The following is a 26525-nucleotide window of genomic DNA, read 5'->3' on the forward strand; positions in this document are numbered from 1 at the left end:
GTCCAGGACCCAGTTGCACAGGGCGGGGTCGAGACCCAGGGTCCTTTTGTTCATGGAGTGAGGTGTGAGATCATGAGAGAAGGAGAGCTCCATTGGCAGAATGATCAACTCATATACTTGTCCTCTCTTGTCTTCTTTCTCATCAGGAACCATGACTGACAAGTTGCCAGTGATGAGAATTGGAGTTGTGGGATTTGGACATTTAGGTCAGTGCTGTATTCCCCTGTCTTCCTCCTCTCTTCCTCCATCCTCACCACATCTCATATGTTCTCACTGTGGAATGGATTCATTTATTAAATGTAGTTTCCCAGTGAAGATGCACATTCATCCACATTACTATAAAAGTGCCAGTTTTAGCCAGCCGGCTAGTTTTCAGCTGCAGTCCCTGGGTTGATTGCTATGGTCAGTCTGTGTCAGTAGGTCCCATCTTCGTAAATCATACCACTTTACAACGAGGGCCTAAGTACTGCTGGGTTTCTTCTCTATCTGATTGTTAATTGATCAACTAATGTACTGATTGGGCGGAGAGTTCACCAGGTTCATGTTCTGTTTGACCTTTTATCTACAGATGTAAGATCTTCATTTGAGCCAGTTTGCTACAGCAGGAAAATAATCCTGCAGCAACAGGAAATGTGCATTATTATGTGGATTATTATTAATGGACATTTTTGTGGGAGGTGATACCTTTTTTTGTTAGGGAAAATCAAGTCAAGAAATGTCAGAGTGGAAATTACAAATTTCAGAAGACTTTTTAAAACTGAAATACACTTAAAGTTGTCCTGCAACAAGGTGATCAATTTTAGATCCTACATCTGTACCTACGGGTATTCATAATGTTGCTTGTATATTTATGATAGGCCTTTTGTTGTGTTCATGGTTTTCAGTTTGTATTGCCTACTACTGTATGTAGTAGTCAATACTACATAATAATGGCTGGAACGGAGCAAATGGAATGGCATCGAACACCTGGAAACCATGAATACCCGTAGGTACAGATGTAGGATCTAAATATGCTTGTTACCAATCCACTAATATCGCTCCAGTATTACCACAATACTGTTCTCCCCAATTAAGGTGCCACCAACATCCTGTGATTACACAGCCAGCCCAATTCTGATATTCCTTTCACCAATAGTTTTTTTGACCAATCAGATCAGCTCTTTGCCAGTAATTGGACAACATATCAGAATTGTTATGCTTGTGTAAACACTGCCAATTAAACTTGAAGTTGTTGAACTTCCAGGGCAGTACCTTGTGGAGCGGCTCCAGAGAGAAGGGGCCCAGGTGGGCCTGACACTGGTCTTTGTGTGGAACAGAAACACTGACAAACTCAGAGAATCAGTGGCTGAGGAGCTGATTCTACACAACCTCCCAGACTTTACAGACAGGTAGAGAGCCACGTCACACACACACTGTAATGTGTGTTATGTCATGTGCACAAGTAACTTGTGTGTGTGTGTTCTAGGGGTGCTGATGTGATTGTGGAGGTGTGTCATCCCAAAATTGTAAAAGACTTTGGAGTCCAATTACTCTCTAAGGCCCATTTTCTGGTAAGATCACCCTCTCTCTCTCTGTTTCTATTTTCTAGTAAGATCCCTCTCTCTCTCTGTTTACATTTTTTGGTAAGATCCCCCTCTCTCTCTCTCTCTCTCTCTCTCTCTCTCTCTCTCTCTGTTTCCATTTTCTTGTAAGATCTCTCTCTCTGTTTCTAAAAACATCTAAATTAACACTTTAGAGCATTATCTCTTATTGAACATTCTTTAGCTAGCATGGATAACCTGGCAAAACACCTGGCAAAACACCTGGCATAACACCTGGCAAAACACCTGGCATAACACCTGGCATAACACCTGGCAAAACACCTGGCATAACACCTGGCATAACACCTGGCAAAACACCTGGCATAACACCTGGCATAACACCTGGCATAACACCTGGCATAACACCTGGCATAACACCTGGCATAACATGCCTATATAAATAAATACTAACAGTATATGCTAATGACAACAGGATAAAAGGAGGATTTCCCTCACACACCAATCTGAAACACGTCAAGTTCCAATACGGAGGTAGTCCTTCTTTTAAAGTCACTTTGTTACGCTAAAATCAGCTTTTGAGAATCCAGGAAGTGTTCCAGTCCATGTGTGCACCAGAAATGAAGTAACTACTACACCCTCCCTCCCTCCCTCTCTGTCTGCCTCTGTTTTAGGTGGGCTCTCCTTCAGCCCTCTCAGACCCACAGCTGAACCAGGAACTGCGCCAGGCTGCAGAGCATCATGGGAGGACCCTATATGTCCCCAGTGGTGCATTGTGGGGAGACCAGGATATCCTGAGACTCAATGATAGTGGCTCTTTAAAGGTGCAGGGAAGGAGGGAGGAGGAAATAGGACTTAACAAGTAAAATATGTTCATTTAAAAGGGATAGCATAGTTAATAGTTAAGTTGGTTACGTTTTGTAGATAGTTAAGTTAATATATAAGAGTTAGTATAAGAGAATGTGTAGACCTCATTAATATGAGATTAAATTCAGATTGTTATTAAAGGTGAAGAAGGTCATTGTTCTCTATTTCTAATCTTCTGAAATGTCAGAGTAGAGCATGCAGAATGGTTGTACTGGACAGAATGCTGTTACATAGAGCATGCAGAATGGTTGTACTGGACAGAATGCTGTTACATAGAGCATGCAGAATGGTTGTACTGGACAGAATGCTGTTACATAGAGCGTGCAGAATGGTTGTACTGGACAGAATGCTGTTACATAGAGCATGCAGAATGGTTGTACTGGACAGAATGCTGTTACATAGAGCATGCAGAATGGTTGTACTGACAGAATGCTGTTACATAGAGCATGCAGAATGGTTGTACTGGACAGAATGCTGTTACATAGAGTGTGCAGAATGGTTGTACTGGACAGAATGCTGTTACATAGAGCGTGCAGAATGGTTGTACTGGACAGAATGCTGTTACATAGAGCGTGCAGAATGGTTGTACTGGACAGAATGCTGTTACATAGAGCGTGCAGAATGGTTGTACTGGACAGAATGCTGTTACATAGAGCGTGCAGAATGGTTTTACTGGACAGAATGCTGTTACATAGAGCATGCAGAATGGTTGTACTGGACAGAATGCTGTTACATAGAGCGTGCAGAATGGTTGTAGTGGACAGAATGCTGTTACAAAGAGCATGCAGAATGGTTGTACTGGACAGAATGCTGTTACATAGAGCGTGCAGAATGGTTGTAGTGGACAGAATGCTGTTACAAAGAGCGTGCAGAATGGTTGTACTGGACAGAATGCTATTACATAGAGTGTGCAGAATGGTTGTACTGGACAGAATGCTGTTACATAGAGTGTGGCGGAATGGTTGTACTGGACAGAATGCTCTTACATAGAGCATGCAGAATGGTTGTAGTGGACAGAATGCTGTTACATAGAGCGTGCAGAATGGTTGTACTGGACAGAATGCTGTTACATAGAGCATGCAGAATGGTTGTAGTGGACAGAATGCTGTTACATAGAGCGTGCAGAATGGTTGTACTGGACAGAATGCTGTTACATAGAGCATGCAGAAGGGTTGTACTGGACAGAATGCTGTTACATAGAGCATGCAGAATGGTTGTACTGGACAGAATGCTGTTACATAGAGTGTGCAGAATGGTGTACTGGACAGAATGCATTTAGCCAAAACCCCTACAAAAACGCCATTCATTTCCCCATAGACTTTGTCCAACGAACCATGGTGGAGTTAGTTCCTACAAAAAGACACCATTACTATTGCTCTCTATTCCCTTTAAATAGCTTTAAATCTTAGAGTTTCTGTTGTATTACTGGTGTACTAAACACACGTTTTCTAAATCCCTCCTCTGCCTCTGTTCCTCTCATCTTTCTTTACTAATCTCACGCCCCCTCCTCTCGTTTTTTGCTTGAAGGCACTGTTCATCCGGATGTCCAAGCACCCGTCATGTTTCCGTCTGACAGGAGACGTGCTGTCTGATTGGACAGAGGATGAGGGGAGGCGGGTCTTATTCAGTGGCTCGGTGGCAGAGCTCTGTCCCGTCGCCCCTAACAACGTCAACACCATGGCGGCAGCGGCCATTGCAGCGGGGACCCTGGGTTTCGCTGGCGTCCAGGGGGAGATTGTGTCGGATACGGCGTAAGCAAAACTTCTTAAATAACCCAAGATAGTTCAGAGTGCGCTTTTACAATGGGAATCACTGTAACACTATGGGCAGAACAAGCAAGGAGGTGGGCTTGTGCTGCCCATAGTGTTACAAAATACATGCTGGCACGTTTCAGCATGTATTTACATAGCCTATTTCAATTAAGGAACCCCCACTCTCTGAAGCACAGCTGTGCAAGAACTTAATTCACCCCCAAACTTCTACACAGCATCATTTTTTAGAAAGGTTGGCACTGAGTCAAGTGTACAAAACTTAGAGGAAACTAGGGCTAATTAGTCTTGCTAACAAGGGCAAAGGCATTGGCCCGCTATGTCATAGTCACACAACAGCTTCTCTCCCTCTCCTAGACTAAGTGATTACCATGTGGTGGAGGTGGAGGTTACTGGTGCCAATGGCTTCTCTCCCTCTCCTAGACTAAGTGATTACCATGTGGTGGAGGTGGAGGTTACTGGTGCCAATGGCTTCACTCCCTCTCCTAGACTAAGTGATTACCATGTGGTGGAGGTTACTGGTGCCAATGGCTTCTCTCCCTCTCCTAGACTAAGTGATTACCATGTGGTGGAGGTGGAGGTTACTGGTGCCAATGGCTTCTCTCCCTCTCCTAGACTAAGTGATTACCATGTGGTGGAGGTTACTGGTGCCAATGGCTTCTCTCCCTCTCCTAGACTAAGTGATTACCATGTGGTGGAGGTGGAGGTTACTGGTGCCAACAGCTTCTCTCCCTCTCCTAGACTAAGTGATTACCATGTGGTGGAGGTGGAGGTTACTGGTGCCAATGGCTTCACAGTGAATACAGTGAGGAGGAACCCAGCCAAACTGGGAGCTGTAACTGGGAGTGCCACCTACAACTCCTTCTGGAGCAGCTTACTAGGTGGGTTCTGCTGTAGAAGGGGTGTGTGTGTGTGTGTGTGTGTGTGTGTGTGTGTGTGAGAGAGAGAGAGAACATGAAGGGTTGTGTTGTCTAACATCCGGTCCATCCTCTCCTTTTCTTCTCTCAGTGTGTAAGGGACATGGTGGCCGGGTTTACTTGTGCTGAAGGGGGAGGGATTTCAGAAGACAATTCCCTCTACCAACCAAACATTCACAACACTATGGTACTGAAACACACACTAGACAACATTATGGTACTGAAACACACACTACACAACACTATGGTACTGAAACACACTACACAACACTATGGTACTGAAACACACACTACACAACATTATGGTACTGAAACACACACTACACAACACTATGGTACTGAAACACACACTACACAACACTATGGTACTGAAACACACACTACACAACACTATGGTACTGAAACACACACTACACAACACTATGGTACTGAAACACACACTACACAACATTATGGTACTGAAACACACACTACACAACACTATGGTACTGAAACACACACTACGGTACTGAAACACACACTACACAACACTATGGTACTGAAACACACACTACACAACACTATGGTACTGAAACACACACTACACAACACTATGGTACTGAAACACACACTACACAACACTATGGTACTGAAACACAACAGTACTGAAACACACACTACACAACACTATGGTACTGAAACACACACTACACAACACTATGGTACTGAAACACACACTACACAACACTATGGTACTGAAACACACACTACACAACACTATGGTACTGAAACACACACTACACAACACTATGGTACTGAAACACAACAGTACTGAAACACACACTACACAACACTATGGTACTGAAACACACACTACACAACACTATGGTACTGAAACACACACTACACAACACTATGGTACTGAAACACACACTACACAACACTATGGTACTGAAACACACACTACACAACACTATGGTACTGAACAGTCTGCAGTGGCTGTGTCTGTATTTACTGATCATGTGAGCAAAGTTCAGCTTGCTTCTTATATGGTGTGACTGTATCAGGATTTACAAAGAGGGGCTTGCTTCATATAATATGGTGTGACTATCAGGGTTGACAAAGATGGGCTTGCTTCATATAATATGGTGTGACTATCAGGGTTGACAAAGATGGGCTTGCTTCATATAATATGGTGTGACTATCAGGTTTGACAAAGATGGGCTTGCTTCATATAATATGGTGTGACTATCAGGTTTGACAAAGATGGGCTTGCTTCATATAATATGGTGTGACTATCAGGTTTGACAAAGAGGGGCTTGCTTCATATAATATGGTGTGACTATCAGGTTTGACAAAGATGGGCTTGCTTCATATAATATGGTGTGACTATCAGGTTTGACAAAGAGGGGCTTGCTTCATATAATATGGTGTGACTGTATCAGAATTGACAAAGATGGGCTTGCTTCATATAATATGGTGTGACTGTATCAGGATTTACAAAGATGGGCTTGCTTCATATAATATGGTGTGACTATCAGGATTGACAAAGATGGGCTTGCTTCATATAATATGGTGTGACTATCAGGATTGACAAAACCTTCAAGTCTGCATCTACAATTCTGGGGAATCAACTGTTGCACCTTCATCCTACAAAGTCCTACTACTGTATCCCAGCAGCACCTCCCACCTTCATCCTACAAGGTCCTACTACTGTATCCCAGCAGCACCTCCCACCTTCATCCTACAAGGTCCTACTACTGTATCCCAGCAGCACCTCCCACCTTCATCCTACAAAGTCCTACTACTGTATCCCAGCAGCACCTCCTTTTCTCTACAAATTAAAATATGACTTTGTGAAGTACCAATTTAAATGAGCAACTCTCTCAGGGTGATGGCAGGCACCACATTCATTAGCAATCGTCTAGCAACAACCCACAACTTTTACAGCTCTTATGCAGTTACGTCCACATCCACTACAATACATGTTAATAGTAACGTATGATGATCTTTATGTAGTGCCTTGGTGTTGACACCACACACACCATTGTGACCTTAGAACCTTCTAGTTTTATCTGCAAAAATAAGGTTCTGAACCCTAATTGGTTTGAATTATATATTTTTATCTTGTATTCTTTTGAACTTAACATGAATTGAGTTATTTAGAGTACTATATAGGTACAGGACAAGGAATATCAAAATGTAAATAACAAAGTGCAGATAGAACCTTATAGTTCCAAGCTCTCACAGTATTTCCTGTTGTAGTAAAACCTCAACAAAAGAGACGAGTCCTGTGTTTCATCATTAATACATAGAATATACTTTATTTTCTCCTCCTCTGGTGTGTGATTGTAACACAAACTGACACAGCAGTGTGGGCTCTGGATCAACTCATCTTGGTTTCTGGCTGTGCACAGCCGGGAATAGGATCCTCCCAAACCTGTGACCTTCTCCCTTCCTCCTCTCTAATACAGTCTGTCGTCTAAAAACACCACTAGCTTCTCAGGACGGAAGCCCCACCTTTTACCTAAACCTCAAAGAGTGCAGTCAGAATCAGTGTTCCATCACAAACATACACACAAAGAAAAACACTCAAACACAGGCTCACTGACTGAAAGGTTAAAAGGTGACCAATCAACAGTTTTTACACAGTAGTGCCGGTTCTAATACAGTACAAGGCCCAGAGACGACGACAACGCCCACAGAAAGGTCTGAATCTCTGAACGAATGGGAGCCTGTTTCAGCAGGAGGCTCTTCAGCAGGACGTTCTGAGGCTCAGCCATAGAGTTACAAAGAGGACTCATCTAAGTATCTGTGGTTGAAGCCCTCAACGGCAATGTCCATGCAGAAAATGGGCTATATACAGTACATCTATCTAGTCTAACTCTATGGGCCCAGCTCTAAATGTGTCGCTTATTGGTTTCCTAGCCCAGGGAAGTACTGCTGCTGGTTGGGTTGCTGTTACTGCTACAGTGTGACAGGAAAAGTGCTGCTGCTGTTTAAACAGGTTGCTGTTACTGCTTCAGTGTCTGAACAGGAAAATTGCTGCTGTTGGGTTGGGTAGGTTGTGTGACATAGTGGGCCAATGCCTTTGCCCTTGTTAGCAAGACTAATTAGCCCTAGTTTCTTTATCCTGATGTTACCACTGGTTATCATATGGTTGTCTTAGCCTCAGTTACAACTCATGTTAGTCTACACTGGCAAGGATTTCATAAATTCCTAGATTAAGGACCAGAGCACAGGAGGTTGGTGGCACCTTAATTGGGGAGGACGGGCTCGTAATGGATGGAGCAGAATACCTGGAATGGTATCAAATACATCAAACACATGGTTTCAGCCATTCTTCCAGCTGATCCTCCCTCAGCAGCCTCCTGTGGACCAGAGGTAACCTAGATGAATGACCAGAGGTAACCTAGATGAATGACCAGAGGTAACCTAGATGAATGACCAGAGGTAACCTAGATGAATGACCAGAGGTAACCTAGATGAATGACCAGAGGTAACCTAGATGAATGACCAGAGGTAACCTAGATGAATGACCAGAGGTAATCCTCCTATATACTCCAAGTTAACCCACTTTGTTATCTCAAAGCTGGGCTCTTTAACTCAAGAAAACGTCACCCGGCTAGCCATCCTTTCCCTCTCCTCCTCCATGTCAGTACAGGATGCCCACAGAGGCGGAGCTGCATGCAGGTTTGGAAGACGTTCTGGCTGCTGGATGAATAACATACTGTAAGAGCTCATCTCTTCAGCAGTTGTTGATCTATATTATGGAAGTGGAGACGGTCAAGATAAGAGTGCCGTGTTTGTAACATGTATGTTGGGTGTAGTGAGTATCAGCATGTGTATGTTGTGTGTAGTGAGTATCAGCATGTGTACATTTGTGTATGTTGTGTATAGTGAGTATCAGCATGTGTACGTTTGTGTATGTTGTGTATAGTGAGTATCAGCATGTGTACGTTTGTGTATGTTGTGTATAGTGAGTATCAGCATGTGTACGTTTGTGTGTGTGTGAGACAGTCAGTTTTTCACGCTGGCGGCGCCGTTTTTCTCTCCGTTGGCACCTGGCAGGGTGTAAGGCAAGGCGGGACCCTTTTTACTAGGCAGGGTCAAGGGCTGGCGGATGTTCAAGCGGTCTTTCTCTGCCTCTGCATCTTCATCATAGCGGTCATCATCATCTTCTGCCTCGCTTTGGCGGGGGGAGGAGTGGCGTGACAGAGACGGAGATGGGGGCACAGAGGCCGGTCTAGGGTAACGGAAACCTTGGGCCTGAAAAGAAAGGTTGGTGGGGTTTAGAGGGTGAGACACAGACAACGCACCATGGCTGTGTTTAGACAGGCAGACACCTTCTGATGTTTTTCACCAATTGATCTATCACATCAGATGTATTTCAGATCTGATTGGCCAAAATACCAATTAGTTAAAGATCAGAATTGGGCTGCCCGTCTAAACACAGCCAGAGTAGCATAGCAGTATGTTGGATCTGACACTTTCTCATAAAATGTACTAATCCAGATTTATATCTTATTTCACATATGAAATGAACCAGGGGTGTCCAACTTAATCCCGTCAGGGCCGTGTCTGCTGTTTTTTGTTAGTTCCTTTCCAATTCTATCCAATTAGGACAGAGACAACCAGGTGAGGGGAGTGCCTAATTAATATGACCTTAATTGATAAAGTACAAGGGAGGAAGGAAAACCTGCAGACACTCAGCCCTCCAGGGAATTGTGTAGACACCCGTTATAACCCTCAGCCCTCCAGGGAATTGAGTACACACCCCTGTTATAACACTCAGCCCTCCAGGGAATTGAGTACACACCCCTGTTATAACACTCAGCCCTCCAGGGAATTGAGTACACACCCCTGTTATAACCCTCAGCCCTCCAGGGAATTGAGTACACACCCCTGTTATAACACTCAGCCCTCCAGGGAATTGAGTACACACCCCTGTTATAACCCTCAGCCCTCCAGGGAATTGAGTACACACCCCTGTTATAACACTCAGCGCTCCAGGGAATTGTGTAGACACCCCTGTTATAACCCTCAGCCCTCCAGGGAATTGAGTACACACCCCTGTTATAACACTCAGCCCTCCAGGGAATTGAGTACACACCCCTGTTATAACACTCAGCCCTCCAGGGAATTGAGTACACACCCCTGTTATAACCCTCAGCCCTCCAGGGAATTGAGTACACACCCCTGTTATAACACTCAGCCCTCCAGGGAATTGAGTACACACCCCTGTTATAACCCTCAGCCCTCCAGGGAATTGAGTACACACCCCTGTTATAACCCTCAGCCCTCCAGGTAATTGAGTAGACACCCCTGTTATAACCCTCAGCCCTCCAGGTAATTGAGTAAACACCCCTGTTATAACCCTCAGCCCTCCAGGTAATTGAGTACACACCCCTGTTATAACCCTCAGCCCTCCAGGGAATTGAGTAGACACCCCTGTTATAACCCTCAGCCCTCCAGGTAATTGAGTACACACCCCTGTTATAACCCTCAGCCCTCCAGGGAATTGAGTACACACCCCTGTTATAACCCTCAGCCCTCCAGGTAATTGAGTACACACCCCTGTTATAAAACAAAAAGGGTCCAACTAAAAAGGTACACTACAGCAAATTCCTACTGAATGGGTAAAGAACAAATGTTTTACTAATCTCCCCCGGGCACCATTAGGTACTAGGTAGTTTCCAATGGTGTAGAATTATTTCAACTAAGTACCCATTGTTACCCAAAAGGAGGAAATAGCATCTCCTCGCCATACAGACAGACTTACAGACTTACAGACAGACTTACAGTCTCAGAGTCATGAGGTTGGTAGAAGTAGGTATCCGGGAAGGCTTTAGCCAGGGCCATGTGACGAGCTGATATGTAATACTGAGAGAGAAGAGAGGAGAGAGATAAGATGATAGTTATAGTAGAACTGTTGACATTTCTTCTCTTGATAAAGGTGAAAGTTCTCACCCTGCCCAGATATCTCCAGTCCAGAAGGTCACTCAGGCGCTCGGTGCGGTTCCGCTGGATGATCCTGGCGCGCCGGCTCTGCTGGCAGAACTGGAACAGGTATGATGTGAGCTGGTTACATGACTCATCAACCCCTCTGTACCGGCGATCAAGGATGTAGATTCCTGAGGTACAACAGCATTAGTCATATCTACTGGAGATCAGTTGGTAGAGAATGGCGTTTGTAATGCCAAAGGTTGTGGGTTCAATTCCCGCTGGAACCACCCATACGTACAATGTATACATGAATGACTGTCTCTTTGGATAAAAGCCTCATGTAAATGACATATTATATCATACTGGGACCATTACTTCTCTAAATGTAGAACATTTTATCAGCCCCTTGGAAGACACTAAACAACCTTGACTTGGACACATTCTGAACACACCGTATGCTGAGGGATCAGCTATGTGTTCCTCCATGAAGCAGCCAAACCCAGAGAGGTTGGTAGAGATTGAGGGGATCCCCATGACTGTACACTCAGCTGAGAGAGAGAGAGAGAGATTGAAGTAAATATACTTGTATATGCCATACAGCCAATGTACAAGACAACCATATCTCCATGGTTCATAGTATCTTTAAGAGTCTACCTGGTGTATATCCCCATGGTTCATAGTATCTATAAGAGTCTACCTGGTGTATATCCCCATGGTTCGTAGTATCTATAAGAGTCTACCTGGTGTATATCCCCATGGTTCATAGTATCTATAAGAGTCTACCTGGTGTATATCCCCATGGTTCGTAGTATCTATAAGAGTCTACCTGGTGTATATCTCCATGGTTCATAGTATCTTTAAGACTCTACCTGGTGGTTCATAGTATCTATAAGACTCTACCTGGTGTATATCTCCATGGTTCATAGTATCTATAAGAGTCTACCTGGTGTATATCCCCATGGTTCGTAGTATCTATAAGAGTACCTGGTGTATATCCCCATGGTTCATAGTATCTATAAGAGTCTACCTGGTGTATATCCCCATGGTTCGTAGTATCTATAAGAGTCTACCTGGTGTATATCTCCATGGTTCATAGTATCTTTAAGACTCTACCTGGTGGTTCATAGTATCTATAAGACTCTACCTGGTGTATATCTCCATGGTTCATACTATCTATAAGAGTCTACCTGGTGTATATCCCCATGGTTCATAGTATCTATAAGAGTCTACCTGGTGGTTCATAGTATCTATAAGAGTCTACCTGGTGTATATCCCCATGGTTCATAGTATCTATAACAGTCTACCTGGTGGTTCATAGTATCTATAAGAGTCTACCTGGTGTATATCCCCATGGTTCGTAGTATCTATAAGAGTCTACCTGGTGTATATCCCCATGGTTCGTAGTATCTATAAGAGTCTACCTGGTGTATATCCCCATGGTTCATAGTATCTATAAGACTCTACCTGGTGTATATCTCCATGGTTCATAGTATCTATAAGACTCTACCTGGTGTATATCCCCATGGTTCATAGTATCTATAAGACTCTACCTGGTGTATATCCCCATGGTTCATAGTATCTATAAGACTCTACCTGGTGGTTCGTAGTATCTATAACAGTCTACCTGGTGGTTCATAGTATCTATAAGAGTCTACCTGGTGTATATCTCCATGGTTCATAGTATCTATAAGAGTCTACCTGGTGTATATCCCCATGGTTCGTAGTATCTATAAGAGTCTACCTGGTGGTTCATAGTATCTATAAGAGTCTACCTGGTGTATATCCCCATGGTTCGTAGTATCTATAAGAGTCTACCTGGTGGTTCATAGTATCTATAAGAGTCTACCTGGTGTATATCCCCATGGTTCATAGTATCTATAAGAGTCTACCTGGTGTATATCCCCATGGTTCATAGTATCTATAAGACTCTACCTGGTGGTTCGTAGTATCTATAAGAGTCTACCTGGTGGTTCATAGTATCTATAAGAGTCTACCTGGTGTATATCCCCATGGTTCGTAGTATCTATAAGAGTCTACCTGGTGTATATCCCCATGGTTCATAGTATCTATAAGAGTCTACCTGGTGTATATCCCCATGGTTCATAGTATCTATAAGAGTCTACCTGGTGTATATCTCCATGGTTCGTAGTATCTATAAGAGTCTACCTGGTGGTTCATAGTATCTATAAGACTCTACCTGGTGTATATCTCCATGGTTCGTAGTATCTATAACAGTCTACCTGGTGGTTCATAGTATCTATAAGAGTCTACCTGGTGTATATCCCCATGGTTCATAGTATCTATAAGAGTCTACCTGGTGGTTCATAGTATCTATAAGAGTCTACCTGGTGTATATCCCCATGGTTCGTAGTATCTATAAGACTCTACCTGGTGGTTCATAGTATCTATAAGAGTCTACCTGGTGTATATCCCCATGGTTCATAGTATCTATAAGAGTCTACCTGGTGGTTCATAGTATCTATAAGACTCTACCTGGTGTATATCCCCATGGTTCGTAGTATCTATAAGAGTCTACCTGGTGTATATCCCCATGGTTCATAGTATCTATAAGAGTCTACCTGGTGTATATCTCCATGGTTCGTAGTATCTATAAGAGTCTACCTGGTGGTTCATAGTATCTATAAGACTCTACCTGGTGTATATCTCCATGGTTCGTAGTATCTATAAGACTCTACCTGGTGTATATCCCCATGGTTCATAGTATCTATAAGAGTCTACCTGGTGGTTCATAGTAGCTATAAGAGTCTACCTGGTGGTTCGTAGTATCTATAACAGTCTACCTGGTGGTTCATAGTATCTATAAGAGTCTACCTGGTGTATATCCCCATGGTTCGTAGTATCTATAAGAGTCTACCTGGTGTATATCCCCATGGTTCGTAGTATCTATAAGAGTCTACCTGGTGTATATCCCCATGGTTCATAGTATCTATAAGACTCTACCTGGTGTATATCTCCATGGTTCATAGTATCTATAAGACTCTACCTGGTGTATATCCCCATGGTTCATAGTATCTATAAGACTCTACCTGGTGTATATCCCCATGGTTCATAGTATCTATAAGACTCTACCTGGTGGTTCGTAGTATCTATAACAGTCTACCTGGTGGTTCATAGTATCTATAAGAGTCTACCTGGTGTATATCTCCATGGTTCATAGTATCTATAAGAGTCTACCTGGTGTATATCCCCATGGTTCGTAGTATCTATAAGAGTCTACCTGGTGGTTCATAGTATCTATAAGAGTCTACCTGGTGTATATCCCCATGGTTCGTAGTATCTATAAGAGTCTACCTGGTGGTTCATAGTATCTATAAGAGTCTACCTGGTGTATATCCCCATGGTTCATAGTATCTATAAGAGTCTACCTGGTGTATATCCCCATGGTTCATAGTATCTATAAGACTCTACCTGGTGGTTCGTAGTATCTATAAGAGTCTACCTGGTGGTTCATAGTATCTATAAGAGTCTACCTGGTGTATATCCCCATGGTTCGTAGTATCTATAAGAGTCTACCTGGTGTATATCCCCATGGTTCATAGTATCTATAAGAGTCTACCTGGTGTATATCCCCATGGTTCATAGTATCTATAAGAGTCTACCTGGTGTATATCTCCATGGTTCGTAGTATCTATAAGAGTCTACCTGGTGGTTCATAGTATCTATAAGACTCTACCTGGTGTATATCTCCATGGTTCGTAGTATCTATAACAGTCTACCTGGTGGTTCATAGTATCTATAAGAGTCTACCTGGTGTATATCCCCATGGTTCATAGTATCTATAAGAGTCTACCTGGTGGTTCATAGTATCTATAAGAGTCTACCTGGTGTATATCCCCATGGTTCGTAGTATCTATAAGACTCTACCTGGTGGTTCATAGTATCTATAAGAGTCTACCTGGTGTATATCCCCATGGTTCATAGTATCTATAAGAGTCTACCTGGTGGTTCATAGTATCTATAAGACTCTACCTGGTGTATATCCCCATGGTTCGTAGTATCTATAAGAGTCTACCTGGTGTATATCCCCATGGTTCATAGTATCTATAAGAGTCTACCTGGTGTATATCTCCATGGTTCGTAGTATCTATAAGAGTCTACCTGGTGGTTCATAGTATCTATAAGACTCTACCTGGTGTATATCTCCATGGTTCGTAGTATCTATAAGACTCTACCTGGTGTATATCCCCATGGTTCATAGTATCTATAAGAGTCTACCTGGTGGTTCATAGTAGCTATAAGAGTCTACCTGGTGGTTCGTAGTATCTATAACAGTCTACCTGGTGGTTCATAGTATCTATAAGAGTCTACCTGGTGTATATCCCCATGGTTCGTAGTATCTATAAGAGTCTACCTGGTGTATATCCCCATGGTTCATAGTATCTATAAGACTCTACCTGGTGTATATCCCCATGGTTCGTAGTATCTATAAGAGTCTACCTGGTGGTTCATAGTATCTATAAGAGTCTACCTGGTGTATATCCCCATGGTTCATAGTATCTATAAGAGTCTACCTGGTGGTTCATAGTATCGATAAGAGTCTACCTGGTGTATATCCCCATGGTTCATAGTATCTATAAGAGTCTACCTGGTGGTTCATAGTATCTATAAGAGTATACCTGGTGTATATCCCCATGGTTCATAGTATCTATAAGAGTCTACCTGGTGGTTCATAGTATCTATAAGAGTCTACCTGGTGTATATCTCCATGGTTCATAGTATCTATAAGAGTCTACCTGGTGTATATCCCCATGGTTCGTAGTATCTATAAGAGTCTACCTGGTGGTTCATAGTATCTATAAGAGTCTACCTGGTGTATATCCCCATGGTTCGTAGTATCTATAAGAGTCTACCTGGTGGTTCATAGTATCTATAAGAGTCTACCTGGTGTATATCCCCATGGTTCATAGTATCTATAAGAGTCTACCTGGTGTATATCCCCATGGTTCATAGTATCTATAAGACTCTACCTGGTGGTTCGTAGTATCTATAAGAGTCTACCTGGTGGTTCATAGTATCTATAAGAGTCTACCTGGTGTATATCCCCATGGTTCGTAGTATCTATAAGAGTCTACCTGGTGTATATCCCCATGGTTCATAGTATCTATAAGAGTCTACCTGGTGTATATCCCCATGGTTCATAGTATCTATAAGAGTCTACCTGGTGTATATCTCCATGGTTCGTAGTATCTATAAGAGTCTACCTGGTGGTTCATAGTATCTATAAGACTCTACCTGGTGTATATCTCCATGGTTCGTAGTATCTATAACAGTCTACCTGGTGGTTCATAGTATCTATAAGAGTCTACCTGGTGTATATCCCCATGGTTCATAGTATCTATAAGAGTCTACCTGGTGGTTCATAGTATCTATAAGAGTCTACCTGGTGTATATCCCCATGGTTCGTAGTATCTATAAGAGTCTACCTGGTGGTTCATAGTATCTATAAGACTCTACCTGGTGTATATCCCCATGGTTCGTAGTATCTATAAGAGTCTACCTGGTGTATATCCCCATGGTTCATAGTATCTATAAGAGTCTACCTGGTGTATATCCCCATGGTTCATAGTATCTATAAGAGTCTACCTGGTGTATATCTCCATGGTTCGTAGTATCTATAAGAGTCTACCTGGTGGTTCATAGTATCTATAAGACTCTACCTGGTGTATATCTCCATGGTTCGTAGTATCTATAAGACTCTACCTGGTGTATATCCCCATGGTTCATAGTATCTATAAGAGTCTACCTGGTGGTTCATAGTATCTATAAGAGTCTACCTGGTGGTTCGTAGTATCTATAACAGTCTACCTGGTGGTTCATAGTATCTATAAGAGTCTACCTGGTGTATATCCCCATGGTTCGTAGTATCTATAAGAGTCTACCTGGTGTATATCCCCATGGTTCATAGTATCTATAAGACTCTACCTGGTGTATATCCCCATGGTTCGTAGTATCTATAAGAGTCTACCTGGTGTATATCCCCATGGTTCATAGTATCTATAAGAGTCTACCTGGTGTATATCTCCATGGTTCGTAGTATCTATAAGAGTCTACCTGGTGGTTCATAGTATCTATAAGACTCTACCTGGTGTATATCTCCATGGTTCGTAGTATCTATAAGACTCTACCTGGTGTATATCCCCATGGTTCATAGTATCTATAAGAGTCTACCTGGTGGTTCATAGTAGCTATAAGAGTCTACCTGGTGGTTCGTAGTATCTATAACAGTCTACCTGGTGGTTCATAGTATCTATAAGAGTCTACCTGGTGTATATCCCCATGGTTCGTAGTATCTATAAGAGTCTACCTGGTGTATATCCCCATGGTTCATAGTATCTATAAGACTCTACCTGGTGTATATCCCCATGGTTCGTAGTATCTATAAGAGTCTACCTGGTGGTTCATAGTATCTATAAGAGTCTACCTGGTGTATATCCCCATGGTTCATAGTATCTATAAGAGTCTACCTGGTGGTTCATAGTATCGATAAGAGTCTACCTGGTGTATATCCCCATGGTTCATAGTATCTATAAGAGTCTACCTGGTGGTTCATAGTATCTATAAGAGTATACCTGGTGTATATCCCCATGGTTCATAGTATCTATAAGAGTCTACCTGGTGGTTCATAGTATCTATAAGAGTCTACCTGGTGTATATCTCCATGGTTCATAGTATCTATAAGAGTCTACCTGGTGTATATCCCCATGGTTCGTAGTATCTATAAGAGTCTACCTGGTGGTTCATAGTATCTATAAGAGTCTACCTGGTGTATATCCCCATGGTTCGTAGTATCTATAAGAGTCTACCTGGTGGTTCATAGTATCTATAAGAGTCTACCTGGTGTATATCCCCATGGTTCATAGTATCTATAAGAGTCTACCTGGTGTATATCCCCATGGTTCATAGTATCTATAAGACTCTACCTGGTGGTTCGTAGTATCTATAAGAGTCTACCTGGTGGTTCATAGTATCTATAAGAGTCTACCTGGTGTATATCCCCATGGTTCGTAGTATCTATAAGAGTCTACCTGGTGTATATCCCCATGGTTCATAGTATCTATAAGAGTCTACCTGGTGTATATCCCCATGGTTCATAGTATCTATAAGAGTCTACCTGGTGTATATCTCCATGGTTCGTAGTATCTATAAGAGTCTACCTGGTGGTTCATAGTATCTATAAGACTCTACCTGGTGTATATCTCCATGGTTCGTAGTATCTATAACAGTCTACCTGGTGGTTCATAGTATCTATAAGAGTCTACCTGGTGTATATCCCCATGGTTCATAGTATCTATAAGAGTCTACCTGGTGGTTCATAGTATCTATAAGAGTCTACCTGGTGTATATCCCCATGGTTCGTAGTATCTATAAGAGTCTACCTGGTGGTTCATAGTATCTATAAGACTCTACCTGGTGTATATCCCCATGGTTCGTAGTATCTATAAGAGTCTACCTGGTGTATATCCCCATGGTTCATAGTATCTATAAGAGTCTACCTGGTGTATATCCCCATGGTTCATAGTATCTATAAGAGTCTACCTGGTGTATATCTCCATGGTTCGTAGTATCTATAAGAGTCTACCTGGTGGTTCATAGTATCTATAAGACTCTACCTGGTGTATATCTCCATGGTTCGTAGTATCTATAAGACTCTACCTGGTGTATATCCCCATGGTTCATAGTATCTATAAGAGTCTACCTGGTGGTTCATAGTATCTATAAGAGTCTACCTGGTGGTTCGTAGTATCTATAACAGTCTACCTGGTGGTTCATAGTATCTATAAGAGTCTACCTGGTGTATATCCCCATGGTTCGTAGTATCTATAAGAGTCTACCTGGTGTATATCCCCATGGTTCATAGTATCTATAAGACTCTACCTGGTGTATATCCCCATGGTTCGTAGTATCTATAAGAGTCTACCTGGTGGTTCATAGTATCTATAAGAGTCTACCTGGTGTATATCCCCATGGTTCATAGTATCTATAACAGTCTACCTGGTGGTTCATAGTATCTATAAGAGTCTACCTGGTGTATATCCCCATGGTTCATAGTATCTATAAGAGTCTACCTGGTGGTTCATAGTATCTATAAGAGTCTACCTGGTGTATATCTCCATGGTTCATAGTATCTATAAGAGTCTACCTGGTGTATATCCCCATGGTTCGTAGTATCTATAAGAGTCTACCTGGTGGTTCATAGTATCTATAAGAGTCTACCTGGTGTATATCCCCATGGTTCGTAGTATCTATAAGAGTCTACCTGGTGGTTCATAGTATCTATAAGAGTCTACCTGGTGTATATCCCCATGGTTCATAGTATCTATAAGAGTCTACCTGGTGTATATCCCCATGGTTCATAGTATCTATAAGACTCTACCTGGTGGTTCGTAGTATCTATAAGAGTCTACCTGGTGGTTCATAGTATCTATAAGAGTCTACCTGGTGTATATCCCCATGGTTCGTAGTATCTATAAGAGTCTACCTGGTGTATATCCCCATGGTTCATAGTATCTATAAGAGTCTACCTGGTGTATATCCCCATGGTTCATAGTATCTATAAGAGTCTACCTGGTGTATATCTCCATGGTTCGTAGTATCTATAAGAGTCTACCTGGTGGTTCATAGTATCTATAAGACTCTACCTGGTGTATATCTCCATGGTTCGTAGTATCTATAACAGTCTACCTGGTGGTTCATAGTATCTATAAGAGTCTACCTGGTGTATATCCCCATGGTTCATAGTATCTATAAGAGTCTACCTGGTGGTTCATAGTATCTATAAGAGTCTACCTGGTGTATATCCCCATGGTTCGTAGTATCTATAAGAGTCTACCTGGTGGTTCATAGTATCTATAAGACTCTACCTGGTGTATATCCCCATGGTTCGTAGTATCTATAAGAGTCTACCTGGTGTATATCCCCATGGTTCATAGTATCTATAAGAGTCTACCTGGTGTATATCCCCATGGTTCATAGTATCTATAAGAGTCTACCTGGTGTATATCTCCATGGTTCGTAGTATCTATAAGAGTCTACCTGGTGGTTCATAGTATCTATAAGACTCTACCTGGTGTATATCTCCATGGTTCGTAGTATCTATAAGACTCTACCTGGTGTATATCCCCATGGTTCATAGTATCTATAAGAGTCTACCTGGTGGTTCATAGTATCTATAAGAGTCTACCTGGTGGTTCGTAGTATCTATAACAGTCTACCTGGTGGTTCATAGTATCTATAAGAGTCTACCTGGTGTATATCCCCATGGTTCGTAGTATCTATAAGAGTCTACCTGGTGTATATCCCCATGGTTCATAGTATCTATAAGACTCTACCTGGTGTATATCCCCATGGTTCGTAGTATCTATAAGAGTCTACCTGGTGGTTCATAGTATCTATAAGAGTCTACCTGGTGTATATCCCCATGGTTCATAGTATCTATAACAGTCTACCTGGTGGTTCATAGTATCTATAAGAGTCTACCTGGTGTATATCCCCATGGTTCATAGTATCTATAAGAGTCTACCTGGTGGTTCATAGTATCTATAAGACTCTACCTGGTGTATATCACCATGGTTCATAGTATCTATAAGACTCTACCTGGTGTATATCCCCATGGTTCATAGTATCTATAAGAGTCTACCTGGTGTATATCCCCATGGTTCATAGTATCTATAAGACTCTACCTGGTGTATATCCCCATGGTTGGTAGTATCTATAAGAGTCTACCTGGTGGTTCATAGTATCTATAAGAGTCTACCTGGTGGTTCATAGTATCTATAACAGTCTACCTGGTGGTTCATAGTATCTATAACAGTCTACCTGGTGTATATCCCCATGGTTCATAGTATCTATAACAGTCTACCTGGTGGTTCGTAGTATCTATAACAGTCTACCTGGTGGTTCGTAGTATCTATAAGAGTCTACCTGGTGTATATCCCCATGGTTCATAGTATCTATAAAAGAGTCTACCTGGTGGTTCATAGTATCTATAAGAGTCTACCTGGTGGTTCGTAGTATCTATAACAGTCTACCTGGTGGTTCATAGTATCTATAAGAGTCTACCTGGTGTATATCCCCATGGTTCATAGTATCTATAACAGTCTACCTGGTGGTTCATAGTATCTATAAGAGTCTACCTGGTGTATATCCCCATGGTTCATAGTATCTATAAGAGTCTACCTGGTGGTTCATAGTATCGATAAGAGTCTACCTGGTGTATATCCCCATGGTTCATAGTATCTATAAGAGTCTACCTGGTGGTTCATAGTATCTATAAGAGTATACCTGGTGTATATCCCCATGGTTCATAGTATCTATAAGAGTCTACCTGGTGTATATCCCCATGGTTCATAGTATCTATAAGAGTCTACCTGGTGGTTCATAGTATCTATAAGAGTCTACCTGGTGTATATCCCCATGGTTCATAGTAAGAGGGGAACACTCCAAGATGGCAGCCTCTTACAAACTCTTCATAATCCATCGGCAGGAGGGGAGAGGTGGAGGAGAGGAACTCTGGGTGGAAGATCACCTAAAAGGATGATGGGAAGCACAAATGAGGCAGGGGATGAGGACAGAGTTGACCAGATGAAAGAGATGCACTTTCGCCATATTATTTACACCAGTTTTACACGTCTTCCAATCAGAAGAAGGGGAAGAGAGGAATTATTTTGAAGCAGTTGAACCCATTTGACCCCCAGCTCTGCAGAGGGCTGGGTAATGGTTTCTAGTCCAGACTAGCCTGTGTATCAGTAGTAGGATAGTGTTATAGGAATGACATTTATGTGATGGGAGGGACCAGAGCGGAGCACAGTGTGACGGTTATGTATTTGTAAAGTGTCATTATGGCCCACATGCCATCTCACTAGCAAATGAGGACACAATGGCAATGAGCCTCTGGCCTTTGTGTTTTTATCCTGGAAATTGTTGACATAGGCTATGTAACGTCGTCTCCAGCTGAATTGTTGACATAGGCTATGTAACGTCGTCTCCAGCTGAATTGTTGACATAGGCTATGTAACGTCGTCTCCAGCTGAATTGTTGACATAGGCTATGTAACGTCGTCTCCAGCTGAATTGTTGACATAGGCTATGTAACGTCGTCTCCAGCTGGAGCTGCCTAATACTTTTAATCATCTAATCAATTCAATCAATCAATCTACCTTGACACGGTCGGCAGAGCTGTTGAACAGGCCGATGCGGCGAATGCAAGTGAGGATGGGGTCGTTGCTGTCCTCCAGCATGTTGTGGGTACAGATGGGAGGCTGGCACTGCCTCTGGGTGGCAAAGATGGCACGCTTCATCATGGTGAAGTCATCCTTGTCCAGCATCTTGGACACGTCTGGCAACTGCCCACTAATCCAGCACAAAGGTAGATTTTACTAAGGGTGTAAAATACAAACTAGCACTAAAGCTCTGATGAAGGCCAAGAGACAGACACAAGCATGAATCAAATGTATGTGGGTTTCCCTTCTCTTTAACTAACACAAAGTCATTCATACAAACTGTAGTCTATAGAAATTCTCTTACAGTAATAATGGTTTACAGGACAGTGATTGATATGGGTTTACAGGACAGTGATTGATATGGGTTTACAGGACAGTGATTGATATGGGTTTACAGGACAGTGATTGATATGGGTTTACAGGACAGTGATTGATATGGGTTTACAGGACAGTGATTGATATGGGTTTACAAGACAGTGATTCATATGGGTTTTACAGGACAGTGATTGATATGGGTTTACAGGACAGTTCTTGTACTGGTAGTTTAACAGCACAAATGGGGATTCATAGAGGTCCACTTACACCAGCAGTGATTCATAAAGTTTCTTTCCGAAGCGTTCTTTCACAGTTTGAGCTGTATCCCTGCCATGAGGATGTTAAAACAAAGTCAAGTTATTAGTCACTATAAATATGTTTTCTTATTTTTCTCACATGGAAACAGCCATGATGGTGTTGTCATTACCAAAGCTGCTTCCTGACTGCTTGGCCTTTCAGCGTCTCCACGTTGAAGTTGTTGGTCCGCGCAGGCATGATGAAGAACGCAACGACAGTCACATCGCTGTGGTTGACCTGAGGGAGAGAGAGGAGGCAGGGAGGGAGTAAATACCTGCAAGATTCTTGAATACATCTAACTAACCGACAGACAGGCTGGTAGACAATGGGTATGTACACTCACACAGGCACATTCAGAAAGTATTCAGATCCCTTGAATTTTTTCCACATTTTGTTACGTTACAGCCTTATTCTAAAATGGATTAAAAAAACACAATAACCCATAATGACAAAGTGAAAACAGGTTTGTAGAAATGTTTGCAAATGTATAAAACATTTATTTTTTACAAAATACCTTATTTTCATAAGTATTCAGAGCCTTTGCCATGAGACTCGAAATTGAGCTCAGGTGCATCCTGTTTCCATTGATCATCCTTGAGATGTTTCTGTAACTTGATTCAAGTCCACCTGTAGTAAATTCAACTGATTGGACATGATTTAGAAAGACACACACCTGTCTATATATGGTCCCACAGATGACAGTGCATGTCAGAGCAAAAACCAAGCCATGAGGTCAAAGAAATTGTTTGTAGAGCTCTGAGACAGGATTCTCTGGTCTGATGAAACCAAGATTGAACTCTTTGGCCTGAATGCGAAGTGTCACGTCTGGAGGAAACCTGGCACCATCCCTACAGTGAAGCATGGTGGTGGCAGCATCCTGCTGTGGGGATGTTTTTCAGCAGCAGGGACTGGGAGACTAGTCAGGAATGAGGGAAAGATGAACGGAGCAAAGTACAGAGGGATCCTTGATGAAAACCTGCTCCAGAGCGCTCAGGACATCAGACTGGGGAGAAGATTCCAACAAGACAACAGCCCTAAGCACACAGCCAAGACAACGCAGGAGTGGCTTCAGGACAAGTCTCTGAATGTCCTTGAGTGGCCCTGCCAGAGCCCGGACTTGAACCAAATCGAACGTCTCTGGAGAGACCTGAAAATAACTGTGCAGCGATACTCCCCATCCAACCTGTCAGAGCTTGAGAGGATCTGCAGAGAAGAATGGGAGAAACTCCCCAAATACATGTGTACCAAGCTTGTTGCGTCAAACCCAAGAAGATTCAAGGCTGTAATCGCTGAAAAGGTGCTTCAACAAAGTACTGAGTAAAGGGTCTGAAGACTTATGTAAATTTGATATAATTTTTTGTTTTTGTAATAGATTTGCAAAAATGTCTAAAAACCTGTTTTTGCTATGTCCTTATGGGGTATTGTGTGTAGAATGATGAGGGATTAAAAAAAAAATCTATTTTAGAATAAGGCTGTAATGTAACAAAATGTGGAAAAAGTTGAGGCGTCTGAATACTTTCCGAATGCCCACACATCCTCTGATACACGTGTACACACACACACACACACACACACACAGTGCTGGACACACACAGCTTACTCTCAGTAGATAGTTGAGTCTGGCCAAAGCCTCCAAGAAGATATCAGCCCCTTTGTTGCTGAACTCGTACCTCCCAGCGATGAACAGGAACAGACACTTGTCCAGGTTGAAGTCCAGGTGCCTGGCGGGTGGGACAACAACAACCATTCAAGATCAGACCAAATGATGCAATCCTGACATCACCTGACCACATGTCCAGACCAGGGTTGGGGTCAATTTCATTTCAATTCAGTCCTCAATGCTTCTCTATGAGAATTGAAATTGGAATTCAGGTTATTTCCTGAATTGAAATGGAACTGACCCCAACCCTCATCCAACCACATCATTCATGTATTCCCTTGTTCTCCATAATCAAGATTTAAAGCATTAAAATGAAGGTTGGGGTATCTAGAATTAGATAACGAGATTGAGAATCTTAGCAAATTAAAGGAAAATACCACTCAAACTATATTTTGGCATTTGTTTAATTAGTACACTGTTGATACTGTCCCAGAATGTCAGCAAGCAAGTTCTTTGTGTGTGTGTGTGTGTGTGTGTGTGTGTGTGTGTGTGTGTGTGTGTAGTTACCCTTTAATTCAGGTGAGCACCAGCCAGACAGTTTGGCTAGTTGTGTTTCTATAGCTTACTTGTGATGCACTTTTCAAAACAATGGCCACTGGATTGATGCAAATAGTCATGATTCTTCCAGGTAGTCATAGGCTACTTTGTATTTATCTTTTAATTGTCTTTCCATCAACCCGAAAACAGTTAGCGATGCTAATGATAGTCTAACAGCTAAGCACACAGCAGGGCTTGACATTCAGGTACATTTGCGAGACACACTGGGCCAGTTCCAACTGAAAGCTACCGGCCCGAAGAATAACATACCAGATCTGACAGCAGGTGATTTTAGATTTCATTTGTGGGCTGAGCAAGTCGCCTATACAGGGTTCATACAGACATTGGCAAGTCAAATTCAAGGACTTTAAAATTACTTTTTCAAGCACTTAAATTGTAGGCAAATTTTAAAGGAGCTATCTTTTATGTTATTGTTGTAATAGCCTATAGAAAAAAATCCCCCAAAAAGTATGCATTTCCACTATGAATAATACTATTTTTTTTTTTTTTTAATAGGCCTAACCAATAGTATTATATATTGACATTCACATGACTTTTACATTCTAAAATGTCACAATAATGTGGACATTGTCTGACTACATAGACAGCATGCTCCCGAAACAAACACACTAATGAAGTCTGTCCATGTGGTAGCTAGTCAGTCTCACCACTTTAAAAAAAAAGTGAACCTTTATTTAATTAGGCAAGTCAGTTAAGAACAAATTGTTATTTACAATGACGGCCTACACCGGCCAAACCCGGACGACGCTGGGCCAATTGTGCGCCGCCCTATGGGACTCCCAATCATGGACGGTTGTGATACAGCCTGGAATCGAACCAAGGTGTCTGTATTGGCACCTCTAGCACTGAGTTGCCTCGTCTTAGACCGCTGCGCCACTCGGGACCCCCGTGTTGAGTTCTTGTACCATGTTTTAAAACTAGAAAGCGACCAAAAACCGGGTTCCGTTTGTAATGGAACGCTTTGTATAAAAAAACTAGTTGAAGCAAACATTCGATGTCATCTTTCTCATAATAACCGCATATGGTTTTACTGCAACAGACTTCAATTGAAACAGCGGGAAACAATCGAAAGCACCTGAATCCCTCATAAAAACGGATCCAAAATGAAATCCCGTAATAATTCTGTTGGAGCAGTAGAAGTTGTAAATCGGCTACCATAACCAATGACTTCAACAACCAAATAGTCTAGAAGAAACGTCTGATTTTCAAGGTAGGCTATTCCATGATGACTGGATTGCGCATCGCCAATATTCAAACAAGACTTGGAACGTTTTACCTGGGTTGCACAACCATTCTGGCCTTAACATTTACTGGTAGATTTAACGTGTAACCTCTTTCCTACTGCTTTCCTCAACACAACAACCAGCTGTTTCAGAGCTGCGCGCTCTTTCTGCGCATCAGATTATCTATAGGCTGTGTGCAGCGCGTGTGATAAATAAT

The 26525-nt window shown here is 42.3% G+C and overlaps 2 protein-coding genes across 5 annotated transcripts in view; one reads left to right on the forward strand and one right to left on the reverse strand.

Annotated features, from left to right (window-relative positions):
• The window catches only part of LOC106601950 (aspartate dehydrogenase domain-containing protein), a 9543-nt gene extending 2188 nt beyond the window's left edge, over positions 1-7355 (forward strand). Inside the window, exons 2-9 of one of the 4 annotated variants that reach the window (XR_014391718.1) lie at positions 147-206; positions 1244-1388; positions 1466-1550; positions 2213-2362; positions 3933-4156; positions 4916-5055; positions 5183-5278; positions 6748-7355. Coding sequence is in view for 2 of the 4 variants with exons in the window: in XM_045715720.2 (XP_045571676.1) it covers positions 152-206; positions 1244-1388; positions 1466-1550; positions 2213-2362; positions 3933-4156; positions 4916-5055; positions 5183-5220 (837 nt within the window). In the remaining 2 variants the exon portion in view is untranslated. Of the gene's footprint in view, positions 1-146; positions 207-1243; positions 1389-1465; positions 1551-2212; positions 2363-3932; positions 4157-4915; positions 5056-5182 lie in introns of all 4 variants that reach the window. The other 3 variants (XR_006769270.2, XM_045715720.2, XM_082972876.1) reach the window with 3 other exon arrangements.
• An 11-nt stretch (positions 7356-7366) lies between these two features.
• LOC106601986 (glycogen [starch] synthase, muscle) overlaps positions 7367-26525 on the reverse strand; it is a 38943-nt gene continuing 19784 nt past the window's right edge. The window contains exons 8-16 of the mRNA XM_014194429.3: positions 24468-24588; positions 22998-23104; positions 22838-22897; positions 22193-22385; positions 21436-21562; positions 11469-11564; positions 11041-11204; positions 10873-10953; positions 7367-9339 (exon numbers count right to left, since the gene is read on the reverse strand). Of these exons, the coding sequence (XP_014049904.2) occupies positions 9091-9339; positions 10873-10953; positions 11041-11204; positions 11469-11564; positions 21436-21562; positions 22193-22385; positions 22838-22897; positions 22998-23104; positions 24468-24588 (1198 nt within the window). The 3' untranslated portion in view covers positions 7367-9090. The remainder of the gene's footprint in view (positions 9340-10872; positions 10954-11040; positions 11205-11468; positions 11565-21435; positions 21563-22192; positions 22386-22837; positions 22898-22997; positions 23105-24467; positions 24589-26525) is intronic.

This window comes from Salmo salar, chromosome 03 (genome assembly GCF_965601325.2).
Source record: "Salmo salar chromosome 03, fSalSal1, whole genome shotgun sequence".
NCBI lineage: Eukaryota > Metazoa > Chordata > Actinopteri > Salmoniformes > Salmonidae > Salmo > Salmo salar.